At 44.7% G+C, this 20,226-nt stretch overlaps 1 protein-coding gene across 4 annotated transcripts in view; it reads right to left on the bottom strand.

The window, feature by feature from the left end:
* Positions 1–3,601: 3,601 nt before the first annotated feature.
* The window catches only part of RCK (DNA helicase ROCK-N-ROLLERS), a 77,923-nt gene continuing 61,298 nt past the window's right edge, over positions 3,602–20,226 (bottom strand). For all 4 annotated transcript variants that reach the window (XM_086514670.1, XM_086514673.1, XM_086514671.1 and 1 more), the window contains 19 exons: positions 8,197–8,353; positions 8,066–8,117; positions 7,914–7,985; positions 7,486–7,535; positions 7,288–7,405; positions 7,144–7,207; positions 6,959–7,042; positions 6,716–6,841; positions 6,414–6,610; positions 6,141–6,329; positions 5,771–6,019; positions 5,631–5,680; positions 5,495–5,512; positions 5,331–5,410; positions 4,952–5,195; positions 4,823–4,872; positions 4,439–4,719; positions 4,139–4,284; positions 3,602–4,022 (listed from right to left, as the gene is read on the bottom strand). In XM_086514670.1, the coding sequence (XP_086370796.1) occupies positions 3,929–4,022; positions 4,139–4,284; positions 4,439–4,719; positions 4,823–4,872; positions 4,952–5,195; positions 5,331–5,410; positions 5,495–5,512; positions 5,631–5,680; positions 5,771–6,019; positions 6,141–6,329; positions 6,414–6,610; positions 6,716–6,841; positions 6,959–7,042; positions 7,144–7,207; positions 7,288–7,405; positions 7,486–7,535; positions 7,914–7,985; positions 8,066–8,117; positions 8,197–8,353 (2,321 nt within the window). In that variant the 3' untranslated portion in view covers positions 3,602–3,928. The remainder of the gene's footprint in view (positions 4,023–4,138; positions 4,285–4,438; positions 4,720–4,822; positions 4,873–4,951; positions 5,196–5,330; positions 5,411–5,494; positions 5,513–5,630; positions 5,681–5,770; positions 6,020–6,140; positions 6,330–6,413; positions 6,611–6,715; positions 6,842–6,958; positions 7,043–7,143; positions 7,208–7,287; positions 7,406–7,485; positions 7,536–7,913; positions 7,986–8,065; positions 8,118–8,196; positions 8,354–20,226) is intronic.

Raw genomic sequence — 20,226 nt, forward strand, 5'->3', positions numbered from 1 at the left:
TGCGAGATCTCCCATGGTGGTCTACTCAGGGTCCCCATACCTGAACTCCATAGAGCATAGATAGAGTCACTAGAGTGTCAAAAAGGCAGAGCTTTGTTCGTGGTTCTTGAAACTGAACCTGCGAACACATCCTCTCTAGTCCTCCCAAAGCTGCATATGCTCTCGTCAGTCTAGTCTCTGATGCTCTCCTTAGTGAAAACACCGGTCCACCGAAGACTACCCCAAGATAAGTATATGCATCTGTGTACTCCACAGTCTCCTGGCCATACGTAAATGTGGGTGCCAACCTCCTGACCCACTGTGGTGTGCTGTGTCACACCATAACCTTGGTTTTTTTGCAAGTTGACGGACAATCCACTATCACGAGCAAATGTATGCAAAGCATCCAAATGACGTTGCATCCTCTCTGGAGAGTCACAAATCAGCACAATATCATCAGCATATAGTAACAACAGAATCCATTGCCCTGCTAACTCACCCCCCTTGTCTCCCTGATGCTCTACATAGTCCGAAAACTCATCTACATACATCCCAAAAAGAGTCGGGGATAGGGGGCATCCTTGCTTTACTCCAATAGTGGAGTGGACCATGTTAGACATTCCCTCAGTGGTGCGTACCCGCCCCATCACTGTCCTGTATAGAGCCAGAATACCCCATATTAGCTCTGTAGGCACACCCATGTCCTGTAGTCTACATATAAGTCTGGCTCTCGGCACTGTGTCAAAAGCTTTGCAAAAATCCACAAAGCTACAATAGATCCTCTTGCCATGGTGTCTACCCTCCTCAATAATAGCTCAATCTGGTCAAGAGTGGAGAAACCTCTCTTGAAACCTGATTGCCCTGGTGCTCTTCTGCCCTCTCACTCTGCCCATCTACTCAGCTCCTGCTCAAGAACGGATGCATACAACCTAGCTAATGTGTGACCAACCATGATGGTGCGATAATTCCTAGGAATCATGGGATCTCCTGACTTGAAAATAGGCACAATCGAAGACATACTCCAAGCCTTAGGGAAGCCTTCATACATGGCTCGATTGAACATCATAGCCAGGAGCTCTGCAAGCATATCTTTGGCATGGATGAAGTGCTCTGCTACCAGACCATCATGATCATGTGCTCTCCTTGTCCTCATCCTGCCAATGGCTTTCCTTACCCTCTCGGTAGGAAAGCAAGAACATGTCTTCGAGCATGTCTCTAGTGGGTCCAGCAGAGGTGGTTGCCCTGATGCTGTGTAGAGAGATGTGGCATATTCCCCCCCATGTCTCAGTGGAGGTGACCGCTAATGGTGGTGAATGCTCGTGGAATAGCCTCCATGCTTCGCCTGAGTCCTGAGTTATAAATAGGTGATACAGATCCCGCTCTAGCTGAGATAGATAAGCCCTTTTCTTTCGTCGCACTAGGCGGCGAAAATCGTGACTGTCTATGTGTGGTAATTCCCATGAGCACTTCCCTCTATAATTTGATCCTCGTCTCTCTACACTCCTCATCATACCAGTTCTTCTGGGGCATGCTCCCAAATCGTCTCCGTGTAGGTTGACCGTGGGAGTATGCCTCTACATCATGGAGCGTCTCTGTCAGTATCTGAATGAGTTCATCTAGTGGCCGTAACGACTCCTGGGTACATAGCTGTCTATATATCTCATCCATATACACAGAATCCGTCTCCCTCATGAAGGTATACCAAGTGTGTGTGGGGATGTCTCCTAATGGAGTTGTGCTGAATTGAAACACTCTGTCTTGATGTAGGGGCCTTTGAGGATAGCTTCACAGGGAAAGAGATCATTTTCTATTCTGAGACGCATCAAGCCCCTGGGCAATCCATGCCACAGGTGAGCGGATATAGATGGGAGACAGCCTGCAGACAGGAGACCAAATCGGAGCATCGAGGATGGGGCTCAGGGGGAGTGGCAGTTCTATTCAGGGAGGAGTTGCAGCCATTGATATATATAGTGCGGAAAGATGAACAGGCTAGGTACATGTGGGTGAGGCTCAAGGCAGAGACTGACAGATACCTCTACATTGTCATCTGTTACTTTCCTCCGAGTACGTCGGTATATGCATCACCTAGAGGACAATCCCCCTTTGCTATTATGGATAATGACATATGGGAGTTTTCCAAGGATGGTGACATTATCATACTAGGGGATTTCAATGCTAGGACTGCCCACCACCAGAAAATATTTTACGATACTTCCGAGGAGATGCTTAGGGAGCTGGACGTTACAGAGATGGGTCTATCCAGACTATTACAAGATGAGGAATACACTGAGTATGGCAGATACTTGATAGATATGGGAACCACACATAGATTGGCCATTTTGAATGGCCTACAAAGATTCTCGACAACTAGAGGTTTTACTTGCTTTCCACACCGACATGGTGCCAGCACAGTGGACTATGTTATGGCCCAACCAGGTCTCATTCCATCTTTCAAGATTTCATGGTGGGCACTAGGCCAGTTGGAGTAGCAATTGATCATGCTATCTTGTCTTTCGACCCATTACAATTCCAGGTTGCCATCTTTAGTGTGGTCCCATTAGTCTCGCACCGTCATGCGAGGCGTCCCTCCAATATCACCACCTTTCCATCCTTGTAAAACGCAATCTTCCCCTTTTCCCTTGTTGCTCTAATTTCCAGTATTACTTCTTGCATATGAGCAATCTGCAAGAGGGTGAGGTCATCTCCAAGAAAGATGTCAGACTTCTTTAGAGTCGGTCTCTTCTTTAAGAAGTCCTTCGCTTCCATGGAGGGGAAGCGGAGAATGAGTGCCCTTTCCTTCAAGGTTTCTCCGTTGCTCCATTTTTCTTAGTGCCCACTCTCCAAGCCCTGATATGCGTCTGTTCGTTGACCCCACCAGAGTCATGAGTTCTTTTACCTCTTCATCCACATTATCTTGGTCTTTGAGGCCACATATCCTTACGTGTAAAGCCCGCACACGTCTCCTTTGCTCCTCTTCTAGTGTCAAGTTGATGATGGTTGGTGTGGGGGTGGGGGTTATTTCCTTGCCTTTTCCTTTCTTGGCAATCTCGATCAAATTTAGCGCTGTCGTCTACAGGGTGTGAGAGAGGAAGAGAGAGCGTGAGCTTCATCCTGGAGCTACTCCCCGCTCGCTCATCACATGGTAGATCCGACTCCACCATTACGCTAGCCTCGGCAAGAGCTACGCATCGACACCAAGCATTCGTCGCGGAACATAGTACACGCACTCGCTCATCTACGAGCTATTTGCAACTGTAAGTATATCAAACGATGTTTGTTTTCTGCGTGCAAGTAGTCATTAGAATCGTGACAACATAAGCTACGCATAGGCACTCAGTTTCGGGCACTTCCAAGATTCTGCTTTGTCTTTATACGCGTTTTCTGCAAAAGGGTCTAGAGCTAGAGTTTTGACTGTAGAGGCTTAGGGACAGGTGTATCCTAGTGAGGGGATGGTGTAGAGAGAGAGAGAGAGAGAGAGAGGTTTTGACTGTAGAGGCTTAGGGACAGGTGTATCCTAGTGAGGGGATGGTGGAGAGAGAGAGAGAGAGAGAGAGAGAGAGAGAGAGAGAGAGAGGTTTTTTTTGGGGGGGGGGGGGGGGGGGGGGGGTTCAAGAAATGAGTGTAAAAGCAAAAAGATTTGTCTTGCTTTTTTCAATTTCAAGATTTAGCATTAAAGAACAAACATTGATTTGAAGGTATCCACTTACAACCATCAATGCCTTATATCCAAAGCTTAAAAACACCAACCAAACACCAAGGCCTTTGCCACTTGCAGGCCAACAAAAGGTATACAAAAACCAAGTACTTCTTTCTCTCTTCTCCTCTAGGGCATATTTTAACATGCCATTATATAATGAGGCTTCCTCTATTTCTGTCCTCCCGCCAAGTCTTAGCTTTTCTTTTTCACAAAGAGACCAAAATAAATAGTACGATTTGTGCAAACATTTATTTAAAGAAAAGAGAAAATGCTTGTACAGCCCATGAAAGAAGGTTTACTATCCTGCCCCCCACAAGAAATTGGAACAGAAATTGGTGAAGCCCGCCTGAATGAACCATACAAAACAGATCATGAGAAGTGTGAAGCAATCATTATGTTTACCTTCATAAACACCAAACCACATTTTGTGAAGATAAAGAGCTTCATAGCAACTTTACTTACTTGGGCATGGGCACTGTGGAGAATGAAGGAAACAAATCTCTCAACGGGCCCTCATTTGGTGTTGAATCTGGCACTTGGTAACCAATAATTGCTTTGAACCTAGACTCAGATTCCTCTTTGCAGAATGGTGGATCCAAATTGTTTACCTGTATGGAAGAAAAAAAATATCTCAGTACACCATACATAGCCTTGTTGGTTGGCAATGAATCTTAGCAGGGGTGGGGAATGCACCAAACCCCCCGCCCCTGCAAAGTTTTATTGCTACAGCGACTTCCCTAGACACGGAAAAACAACAGTTACCATTGTGTCTTGCAGACACTCCTGAAGGTGAACCTCTCTAATTGAAAGTTGTTCCTTGTGAGCTGTCTCAGATGTACCAGAGTCTTCTGGTTTCTTGATTTGATCCGAGTACTCTGATGTCTCAATCCTAGCTCCTCCTGATAGGCCCGTCAGCTTTCTCGCCTTTTTCTTTATGTGATCAAACACATTTAATTTGGTGACCTTGACCTTCTTTTTGGGAGTACTTTCTCTGCTTTCTGGCTGAGGATCATCTTGTTCCAAGATGCCTTTTCCCAATTGGTCTATTACAAACCAACGTGCAATCCAAAATCTCATCTGTTTACTGTTTGAGCAGGTAATATTCAGCTTAACAGATTGAGCATAACTAAAGCCCATCAAACCCACCTTTCTTGCTTGGCTGCTGATGGGAATCTGATAAGAAATTGAAAGTTGGCCTGCCAAATGCATTACATAGTCTGCATTAGCTTCGTTACAGCTTCTTGATACTCCAAATAATAGCCTGCCAATAATTACCCTGAAAAAGATAGGGCAGGCCAAGCTGCCTTCCGCGACTCAGCACTCAAGGGCTGTTCTTGTGAACCCCCTATTGTGCTTTGAGGCCCAATTTTTTCTGTAGGCAGTGGTGTGGAAGCTGAATCTGACTCTCGTCTTTCAGTGGATTCCACTTCTCTCACTGAATCAAGGCTTCTTTTCTTCCAAGCAGAGTTTTGCTTTCCACGAGAGCTACTTGTAAATCTAGCTGTGACATCAATCCCGACTGCAGCGAGAACAGACCCTTGTCTTCTTAATAATCAGGAGAAAGTAACAAATTTGTCTTCTTTGTATTCATGAGCATACAACCTGGTCTTCATACTGAAACAATGCTGCAGAGTTTCAAGAAAAAGGATCTTACCATATTCTTCTGAAATGAGAGTAGCAAAGATGTCTCCCGAATGCGTTGTGGGAAGAGATCGTACATTTATCTGATATGGACTGTCAAGCAAAGCTTAAAGCTGAAACTAATTTCACAAGGCCTAACAAAAGCAACGCCATTCTCGGACATCAACCAGTCATTACCTGGAAAATTGTTCGAGTCTGTAACAAATTTTGGGTGAAGTTAGTTATTGGCTGCAAATGTTTTACAAGACATCACAATAGATATCGCGCAGACTCAAAGTAAATAAGATTAAGGTTTTTGGACATTAATGTGGACCTGATTTTTTCATGAAACAAGAGTTTATTGTCAGATTCAGTACCTACAACCTGCAGGAAGACATAAGTAGCTGATTGAGCTGGCTTTTTCACAGTATCCAAAATGTCACTTTAAAGTAGAACCTTCAGAGAGCAGCATACCAGATCAGCAAAATGTTTCTTCTTATACTGTGTCTGCTGACAACTTCGAGTAAGCTGCAAAGTGTAAGTCATACCCTGCTTAGAGTAGCTCTCGCCGAGGAACATCATACTAACAGTAGGTGGCAATGAGTCCAAAGATTCTTTGACATGATTTCCGAAGGGATATTTACGTCCTGTTAGAATCTCTAGTCGACGAGGATCAGCTGATAGTAGTTTGGCAAAAGAGTTTATTCCCGCATGAAGCAATGCCTGCATTTTATTTTATTTTTTGTGTTCCATATTGAAGAAATCAAGGTTTACTGACAAGTTAAACACTGACAAAGGGACAGATGAATTGCATTGAAGGCTGATGCTTGATAGCAAGAGACACCTTCGCAGTGACCATGCCAACACCAGTCAGTTGTTTGAGTTGATAGGGGCTATCCTCCCACAGTCTTTGATGTAAGCATTTTGAGAGTGTTAAAGCACTGATGGACTCCAAGAACCTCTTTTTAAAAATGAAATAATCACTCATACACCTTGCAATCCTTTTCCCATTTGAGCATATCCCGTTTACATCCTGACCCAAAAAAATATACAAATGAGTTAAAATTTGAAAAAACTAACTGAAATGGGAAAACAAAAGACCTGCATTGTCTCAAACCTGACTCATGGTAAAATCCAAAGACGAAGGTTCTCCTGACAAAGCATCATTAGTGAGTATGAAAATCTTTTCCTCATCTGTTTGGATCCTCTTTTTAACTTTTCCGTTGGGACTGACCACATGATATCTTAACCTTCCAGAGACATCACTGTTGATGTCATTGAGCAGCTTTTTCTCCGTTCTTCTCAACTTGATCCCTGGTCATTTAATTCCATGAAACTACTTCAAAATATTTTTGGGACTTGACCGAATGCACAAATGACACTCTGGTCCTTCTCTTGACTCTAACGTGGCTTGCTTACATTTCAGTTCTTGAGCCTGGGAAAGTATATGAAGCAAGTCTTCCAGGGTGCTTCCTGACCTTGATTGGACAATAAGCTTCATAGTCTCAAAGCACAAATAGTATTTCGCCATGAGCCTCCCTGGTTCTGTGACATAAAGAGCCTCACAAGTAGTAATTCTGGAGTAATGACTTAGTTCACGCAGACGAACAATCAAGTATATTAAGGTAAGCCATAGCTTACAACCAGAAAGGTTTTAATTACCAAGAGGCCTCAAAATATAACCATCTGCGTCGGTTTGAATCAAGCCGTATGTTGATAGCTGACTCACATTTTGCAAGCAAATATCTAAAGGAAATGCATTTTGCGGTCAGAGTCCTTGAAAGTTCGCATAAACAACATACACAATCTTCCTGGAAAATTGTCAGCATCGCTTTCCTGTTTAGTACCTTTCATCTTCTTTTCAAGCTGTTCAGCAGAACCACCGTGATGAATATTGTAATGCTCTGGATTCTACACAGCAGTATACAATGTACATAATAAATATTCAAGCAAATTTATTCCATCTAATCTTTAATTGTAGCATGACTAACCTTTTTTATCCTGACATATAGGAATGAGCACTTGAGCCAATCAATAGCTAGACTAACATCAGAAACTGTCATCAGGACAATTTCTGCATTTAAATGCTCCGCTACTGAGCCAAAAAGCCTGTAGACACAGATCAAATTTCAAAATATGAGTACTTTATAATGGTACTTAACATCAAGAACAAAAACACAAGCCAGTACTCTGATTCCACTGGTTCACATCCTGATAAAAGGTTTTCATATAGATGCACCTGTGAAACAAAGGTGGATTCAGCAGTCAGCTCATGGCATGCAACAGAACTGGATGCCATAAGTACCCCTGAGCTAAACAACACTGGTGAATTCAGCTCAGCTTACCCAACTTTGTACTACATTTTTCATTAAGAAACTAGCATTCTCATTTCCTACATGCTGCACTGTGCAACCTGATATGGGCGTCCACGTCAAGTAAAGAGAGGCATATTTGTGTTAGAACATTGAAGCAAGAGGAACCACATGGCTCTGTAGCAAGATTTTTTAATATAATCTTCTTTAGCCAAATTAGTGTGTTTAAAGTCAAAAGTACTTTGGGTGACATAAGACTTCAAAACAATATTTTTCCCCATAATCTTATTAAGAAGGAGGCATACCGTCTCCCTTCTTGTCATGATTATAGCCACACCATTGTCGTCAAATTGTGGGCGGCCTGCACGTCCACACATCTGGAGAAATACGGGACAACTATTATCGTCCTTCCGAACAGAAACAACAGAACCCTTGCATGAACGAAAAAAATACGAACTTGTAGAATGGAGCCTCTATCATACTCCACGTAGCCACCTTTCTCTTTGCTACTGGTATTCGAAGAATGTACATATTGTTAGTGTCATAAGTCTTACAAAAAGACTCAATTCAGAAATCGCGTGCACTTACAAGTATTGCGTGGATTTTATCACCACTGTATGAGCAGGCAGATTGACACCATGTGCCAGTGTGTTTGTTGTACACAACACTTGCAAGTCTCTATTCAAAAACAAACCTTCAACAAGGCTCCTATCTGCAAGCCCTAATCCTCCATTGTGGTAACCAACTGCCACAGATTTTTTGCTTAGTAAGGGTATTGAAGGCTTCCATTGTGAAAAGCAAGGTGTTCAAGCCATCATCATGTGGTAAAACAAAAACCTCCACCTCACTGTTGTGATACACCGCTGTAAAAAAAATGGACTGGCTGCAGAAAACAGAAAAACACTAGCAGAAAAATAGCTACTAGTCGGCTGATTGAAATCCTTGAAACAGGAAAACAGTCCTTTACAGATTGAAAATCCTAAAAAACAGCAAGAAACCCTGCCAGAAAGAAATCAGCTGGAAAAAAACAGCCCACAGTTTTGCAAATACCAAAACCAAAGATATCAACTCCCTTTCTACATCGCACTATGCCTCTTTTCACGATCACTCAAGAGTAGCCACGAGAGGAGGAGGAGACAGGGGCATCATCCTATGCTTGCCTATCAAAGTACATTATGCACTATTTCACTCTAGGAGAGTGTTCCTTATGGCAGAACTCAATGCACATATACAGAGCCAATGTTGTGAGATATTTGACTACGGGCACCTAGAGATTCTACATGCAGTGGAGGCCGACGAGGCGGGGGTGGCTCGCAAAATCAGAGGACACCGGAGACCAGATAGAGGCCATTATGGAGACTATTTACTAGAGTTGGGAACGTGCCACCATCTTGCAATTTAAGGTCCGGCACAAAAGGACGCAGTCTAGCACTAATCAATTGGCCAATATCTTATAAACCAAAGAGAGGAGTGTGATGGGCCGCCACTGTCTCAAACAAGTGATGTCCCCGCCCTTCGTTATGAGAGATACAAGGCCTAAGCACATCGACATGGCATAAGATCGGCAGCTTCTTAATAGCCACACTTTTACTACATCCCAAAAAACCTCTAGTGAGACCATCATCACCTGAAGAAGAGCACTGCATCTCGCAACTCATCCAAGGAAAATAGAGCCATCAACTGAAGACACATTTTTGTAGTCACTCGCCTCCTCATGAAGGATCTCTAGCTTGTAAAATCTCCGGAGTGACTGCCTTTGCGGTGAACAAGCGCTTATAGAAATCCGAAGCAATAGTTAACACCTAATACGGCTCCATATGCAACCCCTGCTGAATCCTGATTGCACACATCGTAGATGTGGATGGTCTCTCTGTGCATAGCAAAGAAATCTTTGTTCATCCTATCCCCTCTTGAGATCCAACGGGACGCCACAGCATGAGAGTAAAACTTTGACCTCATTTCCTGGGGCCATCATAGCTCCTCTAAAATCTATGTATCCTTGCCTGCAAAGTAAGGATCATGTGGAGAGTCCTAAAGGATGTGTGGAGTAGAGATGAGGGAAACACATAGAACACTCTCTCTGTGCTGAATCTCTCTACAAATAGAACATGCCGTCTCCTTACACAAGCAGTAAGACTCCTGGATGCAAGATGCTAACAACTGTGCAGGTGAAGCTATAGATGGTGCTTCCCCTGACCAAAGTTGCTTAAACTACTGATGTAGATCCTGCTCTGAAAGAACTCGCTCTAGGATCCGAGCACCCTTCTCAAGGCCGAAGGAACCCCAAAAGAGATGTAAAGTGAAACAAGAAAATGATCTGACAATACAGTACCAGCCCAAATAGAGGCGGCACCACCCCTTGAGGCTACCCATGCACAACATAAAATCTATACAGACGCTCCAGCAATCTGGCTGCCCCTCTGAATCCCCATGAGTAGCAAAGAGATCCCTGACGGCAACCAAATGCCAGAATGTGCCAGGCATCCACAGGGTGTCGCTCAAAGAAACCGCTCCCATGCCTGTTGCTCCAAAGGTGAAATCAATGACAATACTGGCTTGCGTGCATAACACCAATCTGCATCTGACTCAATGTTGTTGAAATCACCACAAATAACCCAAGAGTCAACAGGAGGCACAGAGGCAGTCAAAGCAATCCAAAAATGAGCACAATCATGTGGCCTATTGGGAGCATAGACCGAAAGGAATCCCACCAATGTCTCATCAAATTGAAATTGCAACATGCATTGCTCTGCCCACTACCAAAGTGCCACGGTGTTTTACTAAAGCAAGCAAGCGCGGACCAACCGAAATGCATACACCACAACAATGAGACCAGTGTCCATTTGCGGGTTTCCAAAATTTCTGAGAACCACCTTTCATGATATTCCCAAAAGGTGCAACAATTTTATGTTCCTGAATGAGTGAAATATCCACCTCGCCAGCAACTTGTCTCTGCAGGTCTCGTCTCAAAAGCATCCTTCTAGACCCTCTCAATCTAGATGTATGCAACCCATTGGTGTTCCAAGTCATCATATTTGTATCCATAGCATAAACAATCAGACAAGAACTTTGAACCACCCCAAAAGCATACATCCTCAAACGTGTAGGAAGGTCTCCCCAAAACTATCTCCACAAGAGACAGAGCCCGGAAGGCACAGACCAAGAAGAAACCACAATAAGTATGCATAAAATCATTGTAAACCAGCCAGCACAGTACATACTCTGCATAAGACTAACTAAGTACTATACCACAGCATGTATAACATAGCCTGTATCCAAACGGCCCATGACTCATGAATGCATCACTGGGAGTATACATGGAAACCAAGGAATCAAGCATGAAATGTGCATAAGCAACAGGAGCCATCACTCCTTTGCTATATTTGAGCATACAACAATATGTAAGCATACTACAAACTGTCAAGCTAGTGATGCCCCTCTTGATAGAAGCAAAAGTTAAAACAGTCAAAAGTTACAGCACCTGGGGGCAAGGGTGAGACATGTCTGCCCCAGTGGAAATCTATAATCTCAGTGTACCCCGTGCGTAGCATGACCTGACTGCAAGATAGTACACGGAAAACCCCCTTTTACCTCCAGACTCATAAGAATGGAGGAAAAGGTGGACAAGTAGGAATACAGAGCACCATCAGTAGACAGAAACATTCCTCGCTATCAACCCACTCTAATGCAGCTCTACATGAAGGGAAAAGATCATCCATTCACCCATCGAACCATTCTCCGATGTGTGATGATCATAGTAGCCACGAAGTTTCGAAACGTTCTGAAACGAGTTTCCAAAGTTTTGAAACCAGTTTCGTTAAATTAAGAAACACCGCCTCAAAAGTTTCATGAGCAACTATGAGTGATAAGCCATAAATACTTATATGCAAAGCTTACTTATACAACACATGGATGCAAAGATTACTTATAAAAGACTAAGAGAGAGTCCAAAACTCCTCGAGTTGAAAACACAATAAATGTGTAAGACCATGCGACATAGAGATTAATAGGAAGCGTTCACCTTCAAACGTTTGGAGATAAGTTTCGAAACGTTAGAAACATTTCGTAAGTTTCTTCAGTTAAGAAACGAGTTTCTTGGCAACTATGATGATGGGCAAACTGTAAAACTGCCTCTTCTGTAGGAAGGTAAAAAGACAAAAAGGGGGATTGACTTGCCCACCACAAGCTGTGGAGTGCTCTCATGAAATCTGCGAAGGAGGTACAACCCAATCTGAAGAGGCCCATGTCCATCACCACTAGCGTCAACCTTGTCTAACCCCCATGAAGGAGGGCAGTGTCCCAGAAACTACAATGTAACCCTCACCCTCGAGGTAGTAGTCGGAGGTGGACCAAGCAAGGGTTAAGGCAGCTAAGGTGGTAAAGGCAACTGGCCTAGAACAGGTTCCATGCCCGGTATCTGCTCCACTGACAGTCTGATAGGTGGTGAAACACGATGGGAGGATAGTACTAGAAGGGAAATCCCTATGGAAGGTCTAGCCGCTAACCGTGTGTAGCAGGGCTACAGTGTCATTGGCACAAGACAGACAATTAGTGACTGTTGGGCTGGAGTTCACACTGGACGAACTCTCGCCTGGGCAGTGACACGTGGCGGGGATACGGGTGGTAGTCTAGCCGACACCGGGCCAGATCACCACCACCAGAGTTTGGAGATAGACTTAGCTGGATTGGATAATTTGTGAGCAGTAGGTGGCTTTTTATGGTTGTATATATCCATAGTTGTTTTGACAACTTTTGAGTCATGGGGATCGTCGTCTACTTACTATGGTCGGGCATCTTGAGTTTAGCGTCTTCAGTTCATGCACATCACGTTTGCACCATCCCTACACATTGGACTCTGGAGCCTCCACACCCCCATTGTACCCGTGAGTTATGGGCTTGGATCTGAATGTGCTGCCATGCCAGCGTCTGTACTGGTTCATTTGAGTTAGTCGAGTCCCATGTTGTTCAGGTTCTATTGTTGAGTCGCTGTGTTTGCTCCGTTATTCATTGTCTACAATGTTTCCAGTTGTTGGAGTGAGATTTCACGCACATTGCACTGAGGAGCACCCACTCTAGAGAGCACGACACATTATCTCCGCTACAAGTGCTCCCATTTTTGGCATGCCTGGTGGGACCTCAATTGCCTGATTGCTCTGGTCCAGCTTGGTCTCGTCCAGCTTTCCCTCGACCAGCTTGGTCTAGTCCAGCAAGTTTAGACCAGTTGGTCTAGTCTCTTGTCCTGGTCTAGTCACTTGTCCTAGTCTAGTCTCTCGTCCTGGTCTAGTAGTTTGTCGTCTTGGTCTAGTTGTCTCTCGTACAAGTCAAGCCAAGTGGTCTAAGTCACTCGCCCTGGTCTAGTGGAATATGGACCAGTGTTCAATCAGTTTAAGGTCTTCGTGCCCAAAGCTTGGGTGGGCTTCTGATTACTGCATGACACATACAAGGCAATCCAAAGATCCACAAATTCCACTACTAAGTCCTTTGAAGTACTACCATCGGAAGCGCCAACCCTTCGTGCTGAGTAGAAGTCTACTCGCCCCGTTACCCCTACCTTCCTACGCCGCTACCTCCACTCTTTCAACCAATTCTTCGCCTCTGAAGTCACCTTTTCCAGTACATTTCTCACCCACGGTCATGGTCTCAATAGAGAAGACGCCTACCTAGTACTCTTCCCATCAACCTTGGATGGCTTAGCAAATAAATGGTACAATCAATTTGCAGAGAACCACTTTACGACTTGGTCCACATTACGAGAGCAGTTCTGTGAAGCTTTCAGACCAAGGTGTATGCACAAGTCATAGGTAGAGTGTGATGCCCAGGTGGACTATTGGATCCCATTGCTAGCACCATTGGTGTGAAGGAAGGATGCCCTCTCTCCCCGACTCTATTTGGTCTCTACATCGATATCATACTATATCCTACGAGCACGCGGAGCGGGATCAAACTTAGCAAGTATACCAGTCCATATTATGCTCTATGCTAATGATATCATTCTAGTTTCAGAGACACAGGGGGGACTACAGAGCCACCTACGAGCCTTAAATGATTTATGCACACATAGAGGACTCACACTGAACCTTGTCAAGACCAAGGTCAGGATTTTCCATACCTCCAGAACAATCCGTAGTAGAGCAGTGCTCACCGTAGCAGGCGGACAGGTCGAGGTGATTGATTCATATGTATACTTGGGGGTGACTTTTACTAGCACTACTGGCAGATTTTCCATGGCCCAGGCAGCCAGAGACCGCGGCTTACACGAGGATATGCAGCACTAGCTACCTTGGAGCGCAGATGCCATCGGGCCCACTTCCAAGAGCCCTGCACCAAGGGGTGGCTTTTTGACACTCTAGTCACACCTGCCATGATGTATGCTGCCGCAATATGGGCACCAAGGCTATCAGCATCTCTATGAACACAGATAGAGTGCCCACACGTCATCATGATCTATCGTTTTCTCCACAGCAAACCCTCAGTACCACATGAGATTATCAGAGCAGAGCTAGCCGCACCACCAATGCTTGTAGGGCTCTCTTTCAAACAGTTTACTTCATCCAACGTATGCGAGAGCTCCCACCAAACAGACTCACCCGCAGAGCTTTCGAGGCGTCGATACAGCTGCATCAAAAGGGACACACAAGAGCATGGTACTCACAAGTCATAGAGTGGTTTACATCCCATGGCTTGGACGTCACGGACTTGCCTCCTTTCCAGTATGATCCTGATTCTCCCCACATGCTCTCACACCAAGAGAGGAATAGAGTTCTGAGACAGGATCTCTGGCAGCTATACATGGATCACACCTAGAGAGCCTCTTCCCACGAAGAGGCAATACTACAAAGACCACTTCCTGACCATTCTAGCAAATGGTTTCATCCAGAGACCGCGATACATGGATGTCTATATGCCACATAGAGCATGGGTTGCCATTGGACAGCTCAAAGTATCATTACACCACCTAGAGATTGAGACAGGGAGAGCTACACATGTCCCTAGACCAAAGAGGATATGCAGACTTTGCACAATAGAGATTGAGAGCGAGGAGCATTATGTATGCACATGTAGAGCATATGAGGAGAAAGGAAAATACCTTACCTTGTTCGTAGATCAGTCCACTCTACATCAGATTTTTTGAGTCCAAAGACAACGCTTCCTCCTGGAGGCACAACAGCACCGGGACTCCCTCCTCCAGGCATCATCAACAGTGAGAGACGAGCGAGAGACGAGCGCCACACACAGGCTCGAGTCTCTAGCGCATCTCCTCAGTCACAAGACAAGGCATTTGTATCCACACCTGCTCTCTGCATGCATCCTGACGCTCTGACTGAAGCTCCGCAGACAATAGATCACGGTAGAAGTCAGTAGCAACTACACGCATGTCCTCTGGCTCTAAAGCAACAGACAAGTCCGGGACTGGCTGACCTTGGCATGCGTATACCGCGGTCCCACTGCCTCAAAGAAAGCGCTCGTCACTGTCACAAAGTGATGACGTGGCGGACAGCAGAAACCCTAATTTCTACCACAAACCCTAAAATTCCTGCAAACCCTAATTTTTGCCAAAAACCCTAATTTTTGAAAATCGCGGAGATGAAAAAAGCAAAATAATAATAATAATTTATTTATTTTTTGGGATATTTTTGAGCGACGCAAATCTCAGCTTTTGCTCTCATTAAGAGAGAGAGAGAGAGAGAGAGAGAGAGAGAGAGAGAGAATTTGCTTTTGCTTTCAGAAGCCCTCGCTTTCAGGCTTGTGCTTTCAAGCTTTTGGGGCTCTGCTTTTGGGCATCCCTTGTAACCTTTAAATTAGTGGTGAGGGCCTCACTTCTCAGAGCATCTGGACGCAGAGTCTGAGAGTGAAACCCTAACCGCTCTCTTGTACTTTGAAGATTGATTAATACAAAAAGAAATACCGAAAGGGGCGCCAGTCTTTGGGGACAATATCTCTAGGCACGGAACTCCGTCGGGCCAGTGTAAAATCTATTGTGAACTGTGAATTGTTTGAAGTGGTTATTTCGTGCTGTCGTGATTGATTCTTGACTTGGAGTGTCCAAGTCTGTTACAGTGGTATCAGAGCACGGCCAATTTCTCTTCTACGGGAAATCCGATTCCCAAAAAAAAAATTCCACGACACCTATGGCTTCACGCAGGGGTCAGTCAACTCCCTCTGCATCTGGAGATGCGGGCTAGGATCACAACGAAGATTCAGGCAGAGAGTATGGCCCGCCTCGGCCTACTCATGCGGAGAGACAAGAGATGGAGCATCGTCAATTGATCGGCGATGCAACAAAGATGATGCTCAATTTTGCGAAGGACCCAAAATTTGCAAAATTTATGAGAGAGACTTCTTTTCAGGAAGAGCATGAGCAGTGGCAGAAAACCACTACACCACCCCCGAAATCTTCTTTCAAGAAACCTTCTGATCCCAGACAATATTCAGAGAAGGAACTAGAAGAGGTGGTTGATGCACGGATTGCTCAGCTTTTTGGCACACAGAAGAAAGCCAAAAAGCAAAAGAAAAGCACTGACTTTCCAGGTTATTTGGGTCGTCAGTCGACATTTGACAAGGCAAAGAAACAGAAGAAGCGTGTTCGATTTGAAGGAGTACCCAATTCTTCTTCTTCTTCTTCTTCTGACAGTTCTTCTAGCTCTTCAGATTCGAGTGAAGAAGACAGAAAAGGTAAAAAGCGAAGCAAGAAACAAAGCTTCGGAAAGGGCAAGAAAAAGCCAAAGAAGGCTAAATCTCGCCCCGAGCCTGATAGTTCTACTGAGGACTCGTCTACAGACAGCTCAGATTCTGATGACGGAAACTTTCATGCGAGCAAGACGAATTTTTATAAAGCCAACCAGTATGACTTTCTCGAAGATAAAAGCAAGAAAGTCCGAGAGTTTAAGGAAGGTGGACAGTCAATTAAATTTGACACATTCTCAACATACTCAGATGCTTCGAAGGCTTTGTCTTTTATACAGCAGTTTGACATCGCTTTCGCGGGAGGACGCTACTCAGAGCACTCCAAGATTCGGAGAGCTGCCTATTGCTTTAAGGGGAATGCTCACACTTGGTGGTGCACTCTTCTCTTAAACAAGACTGCGCCAGTTAAATGGCTGAAATTTAAGAAGCTTTTTATTTATTCTTGGTTGACGCAAGAGTGTGAACGAGATATACGAGCTGCTTGGAACCATCTTCGGATGACCAAGAAAGATACAATCAATGCTTATTGTGAAAGATTCTGGAGCTCTTTTCTACCCGCCTCTTCATTCAAGAAGATCTCGTTCAGAGAACACATTGAGTGGTTCACCTTGGGTCTACCTACGGAGATCCGAGATCACTGCTTGGAACAGAAGTCAGCTTCTATTCAGCAGTTGATGAGTCATGCGAAGCGGGGCTTTGCCATTCACTCTGACAGTCTGACCTACCCCACAGATGAGGCCATGACACAACGAGCCGAACAGACTTCTGGGAATGAAAGTAGAAAGAAAAAGAGCAAACCAGAGAAAAAGGATGCACGACCCAAGCTTACTCTTGAGGAGAGAGATCGCTTCATCAGAGAGGGGAAGTGCTTTGGATGCAGGGAACATGGACATATCTCCGCGAAGTGCCCTAAACTGGCACCGAAAGAACAGAATAATAAGAACGACGACAGGCCTGAGAGTTCCAGAGCAGCTAAGGAACGTGGCAGAAAAGCCAGATAAAAAGCAGAATTGGTACCACATAGCGTGGGACCTAAACCGAATTAAATGAATGAAAGTACAAACTTTGCCGCTTTTGGGGCAAAGTGAAGGATCAGGAAGCTCTTTTGAAGGAGCCAAGGCCAACTTCTTTTCACTTGGAATTGGCGGCTCGATTTGGAAATTACGCCCGACAGACTGACGCCACGGGCGGAGGTAGTTCAACTGGCACCCGGATGGTATGTTTCCATTCCACCGAGCATTGGCAAACTTTGCTTGCAATGACAGGGGTGTTCAGGGCACGCGAGTGACTTTCTACTCGGGATCCCTTGGTACCACAAGAACTACGCCGTGGTTGACTACCGGGCCGAGAAAGCGACTTTGATGAATGAAGAGCTCAAAGATTGTACTTGATGAACTTCAGTTTCTTTACTCTTTCTTTTGGGAGAGAACTGAACGATGGATAAAGGTTGAATATGTTTTGACCTGAACAAAAGAACGCCAAGATTTTCTCCACTCTCACACCGATTGCTTCTCAGAGGGCCTACCAGGAGATTTACCACCTGTTCGTCCTGAAGATCATACCATTGATCTGATACCTGGAAGCACACCACCGAACCGGCCACCTTACCGTGTGAGCCGAGCACAGAATGAAGAGATTATGAACCAAGTGAAAGACCTCTTGGAAAAGGGTCTTATCCAACCTAGTACTTCACCGTTTTGCTCTCCAATGTTGTTGGTTTTAAAGAAAGACGGATCTTGGACAATGTGCATTGATTACAGAGCTCTCAACAAAATCACCATCAAGAACAGATTTCCGATTCCTAGGATCGATGATATACTCGGCAGGTTACAGGGATCCTCGTCCTTTAGCATGATTGACTTGAATAGTGGATATCATCAGATCCGAATCGCGCCGGAAGACGTCTATAAGACAGCTTTTCGAACGACTTTTGGGTTATTTGAGTTTTTGGTGATGCCTTTTGATTTAACCAATGCTCCTACGACATTTAACCGGATGATGGACAAGATTTTTCCAGAGTACAAGCTCTTTGTGGGCACTTTCTTTGATGATATCATTTTTTTCTCCAAGAATGAGACAGAACACAAAGATCATCTGCTTCAGGTCTTTCAGGCATTACGAGATCACAAGTTAGTGATTAATGCAAAGAAAAGTGAATTCTTCCTACCAGAGATACACTTTTTGGGACACGTTGTCTCAACAGCAGGAGTGCAAATGGACCCGGCCATGATAGAGACTATCCGAGATTGGTCCGATTTGAAGAATGTCCATGAAGCTAGAAGCTTCTTGGGATTGTGTTCGTACTATAGGCGGTTCATATGAAAGTTTGCAGAGGTTGCTTCCCCTTTGCATATCTTGACACAGAAAGGAGTCTCTTTCTCGTGGGGGCCCATAGAGGTGACTGCCTTTCAGACATTGAAAGAGAAATTGACTACAGGACCAGTTTTGACTTTGTCGGACTTGAAGAAGTCATTTGAAGTATATTGTGATCCTTGTGGTCGTAGTCTGGGTGCGGTCTTGGTGCAAGAAGGCCATCTCATTGCTTACGAGAGCCGATTGTTCTCTAGGCCGGAGATGACAGCACAGATATATGAGAGAGAGCTTTTGACACTGATCCATGCTCTTACTCAGTGGCGGCATTACCTACTCGGAGCTGATTTTAGTGTAGACCATCAGAGTGCGCTTCTTCTTGTCACAGACGCACCTTTCGGAAAAGCAGATGCGGTGGACGAACATCTTGTCACAGTTTCACTTCCAGATTGTCCATGTTCAGGGACAAAAGAATGGGTGGCAGATGCTTTGTCTCGGAAGCCGTTGGTTCTTGCTATTTCCGTGATACATAATAGGAGCTTCGAGGATATGGTCGATCAGTATGCCACAGATGCACATTTTGCAGATATTTTCACACGGATACAGGATGGGGAGACAGTAGCTGGACACTCCCTTCGGGAAGGCTACTTGATGAAAAAGACTATGTTGTGCGTTACACAACCGTTGAGGAAAAAGGTTATGACTGAATACCATTGTCCACCTTTTACGAGTCACCACGGCATTGCTACCACCATGAAGGGGGTAGAGAGATATTTCTTTGGGCCGAGACTCAAAAAGGATGTGGAAGAGTTTGCGCGCAGTTGCTTAGTATGCCAGAAGGTCAATTTTGACAGGCATAAGGCACAGGGATTGTTAAAGCCTTTACCCATACCCACCCGCCCCTGGGAAAGTATTGAAATGGATTTCATTTTTTATCTCCCGAGAACACAGAATGATCACGATGATTTTCCGATTACATGGCACGTCTGAGACGATTATCTCCGATAGAGACCCTAGATTTATGAGTTTGTTTTGGAAGGCAATTTGGGAGAACATTGGCACGCGGTTGCAGTTCTCGTCATCGTTCCACTTGCAAACTCACGGGCAATCTGAGATTGTCAATTCAGTGATTTAGATTTATTGAAGTCTTGTATCTCGGATCAGAAGACTCAATGGGAAAAGAACTTACCTTTGGTGGAATTTGCCTACAATAACACGATACACTCCTCGATCGGGAAGACGCCATGTGAGATTGTTGAAAGTGCTACGAAGGTTCCATCCTTCCTGACCACAAAAGATTAGATATTTGAAGCGGATGTATATTCGCGAGATTTGGATACGGCTTTTGCCAAGGTTCGCGAGACTTTGCAGGAGTCTCAAGAACGACAGAAAAAGGCAACGGATCGCCATCGTCGCAACTTGAAATTGAAGGAGGATGATTGGGTGCTCTTACGTTTTGAGAAGGCACGCTTACAAAAGAAAAAGGGAAAGGAGAGGCTTTTTCCAAAGCTTAGTATGCGATACTACGGACCTTTCAAGATCACTGACAAGATAAATGATATCTCCTTTCGATTAAAACTGCCAGATACTTGGAGGATTCACAATGCATTGCATGTGAGTCTC

Source organism: Adiantum capillus-veneris, chromosome 6 (assembly GCF_014529385.1).
Source record: "Adiantum capillus-veneris isolate H3 chromosome 6, ASM1452938v2, whole genome shotgun sequence".
Lineage (NCBI taxonomy): Eukaryota > Viridiplantae > Streptophyta > Polypodiopsida > Polypodiales > Pteridaceae > Adiantum > Adiantum capillus-veneris.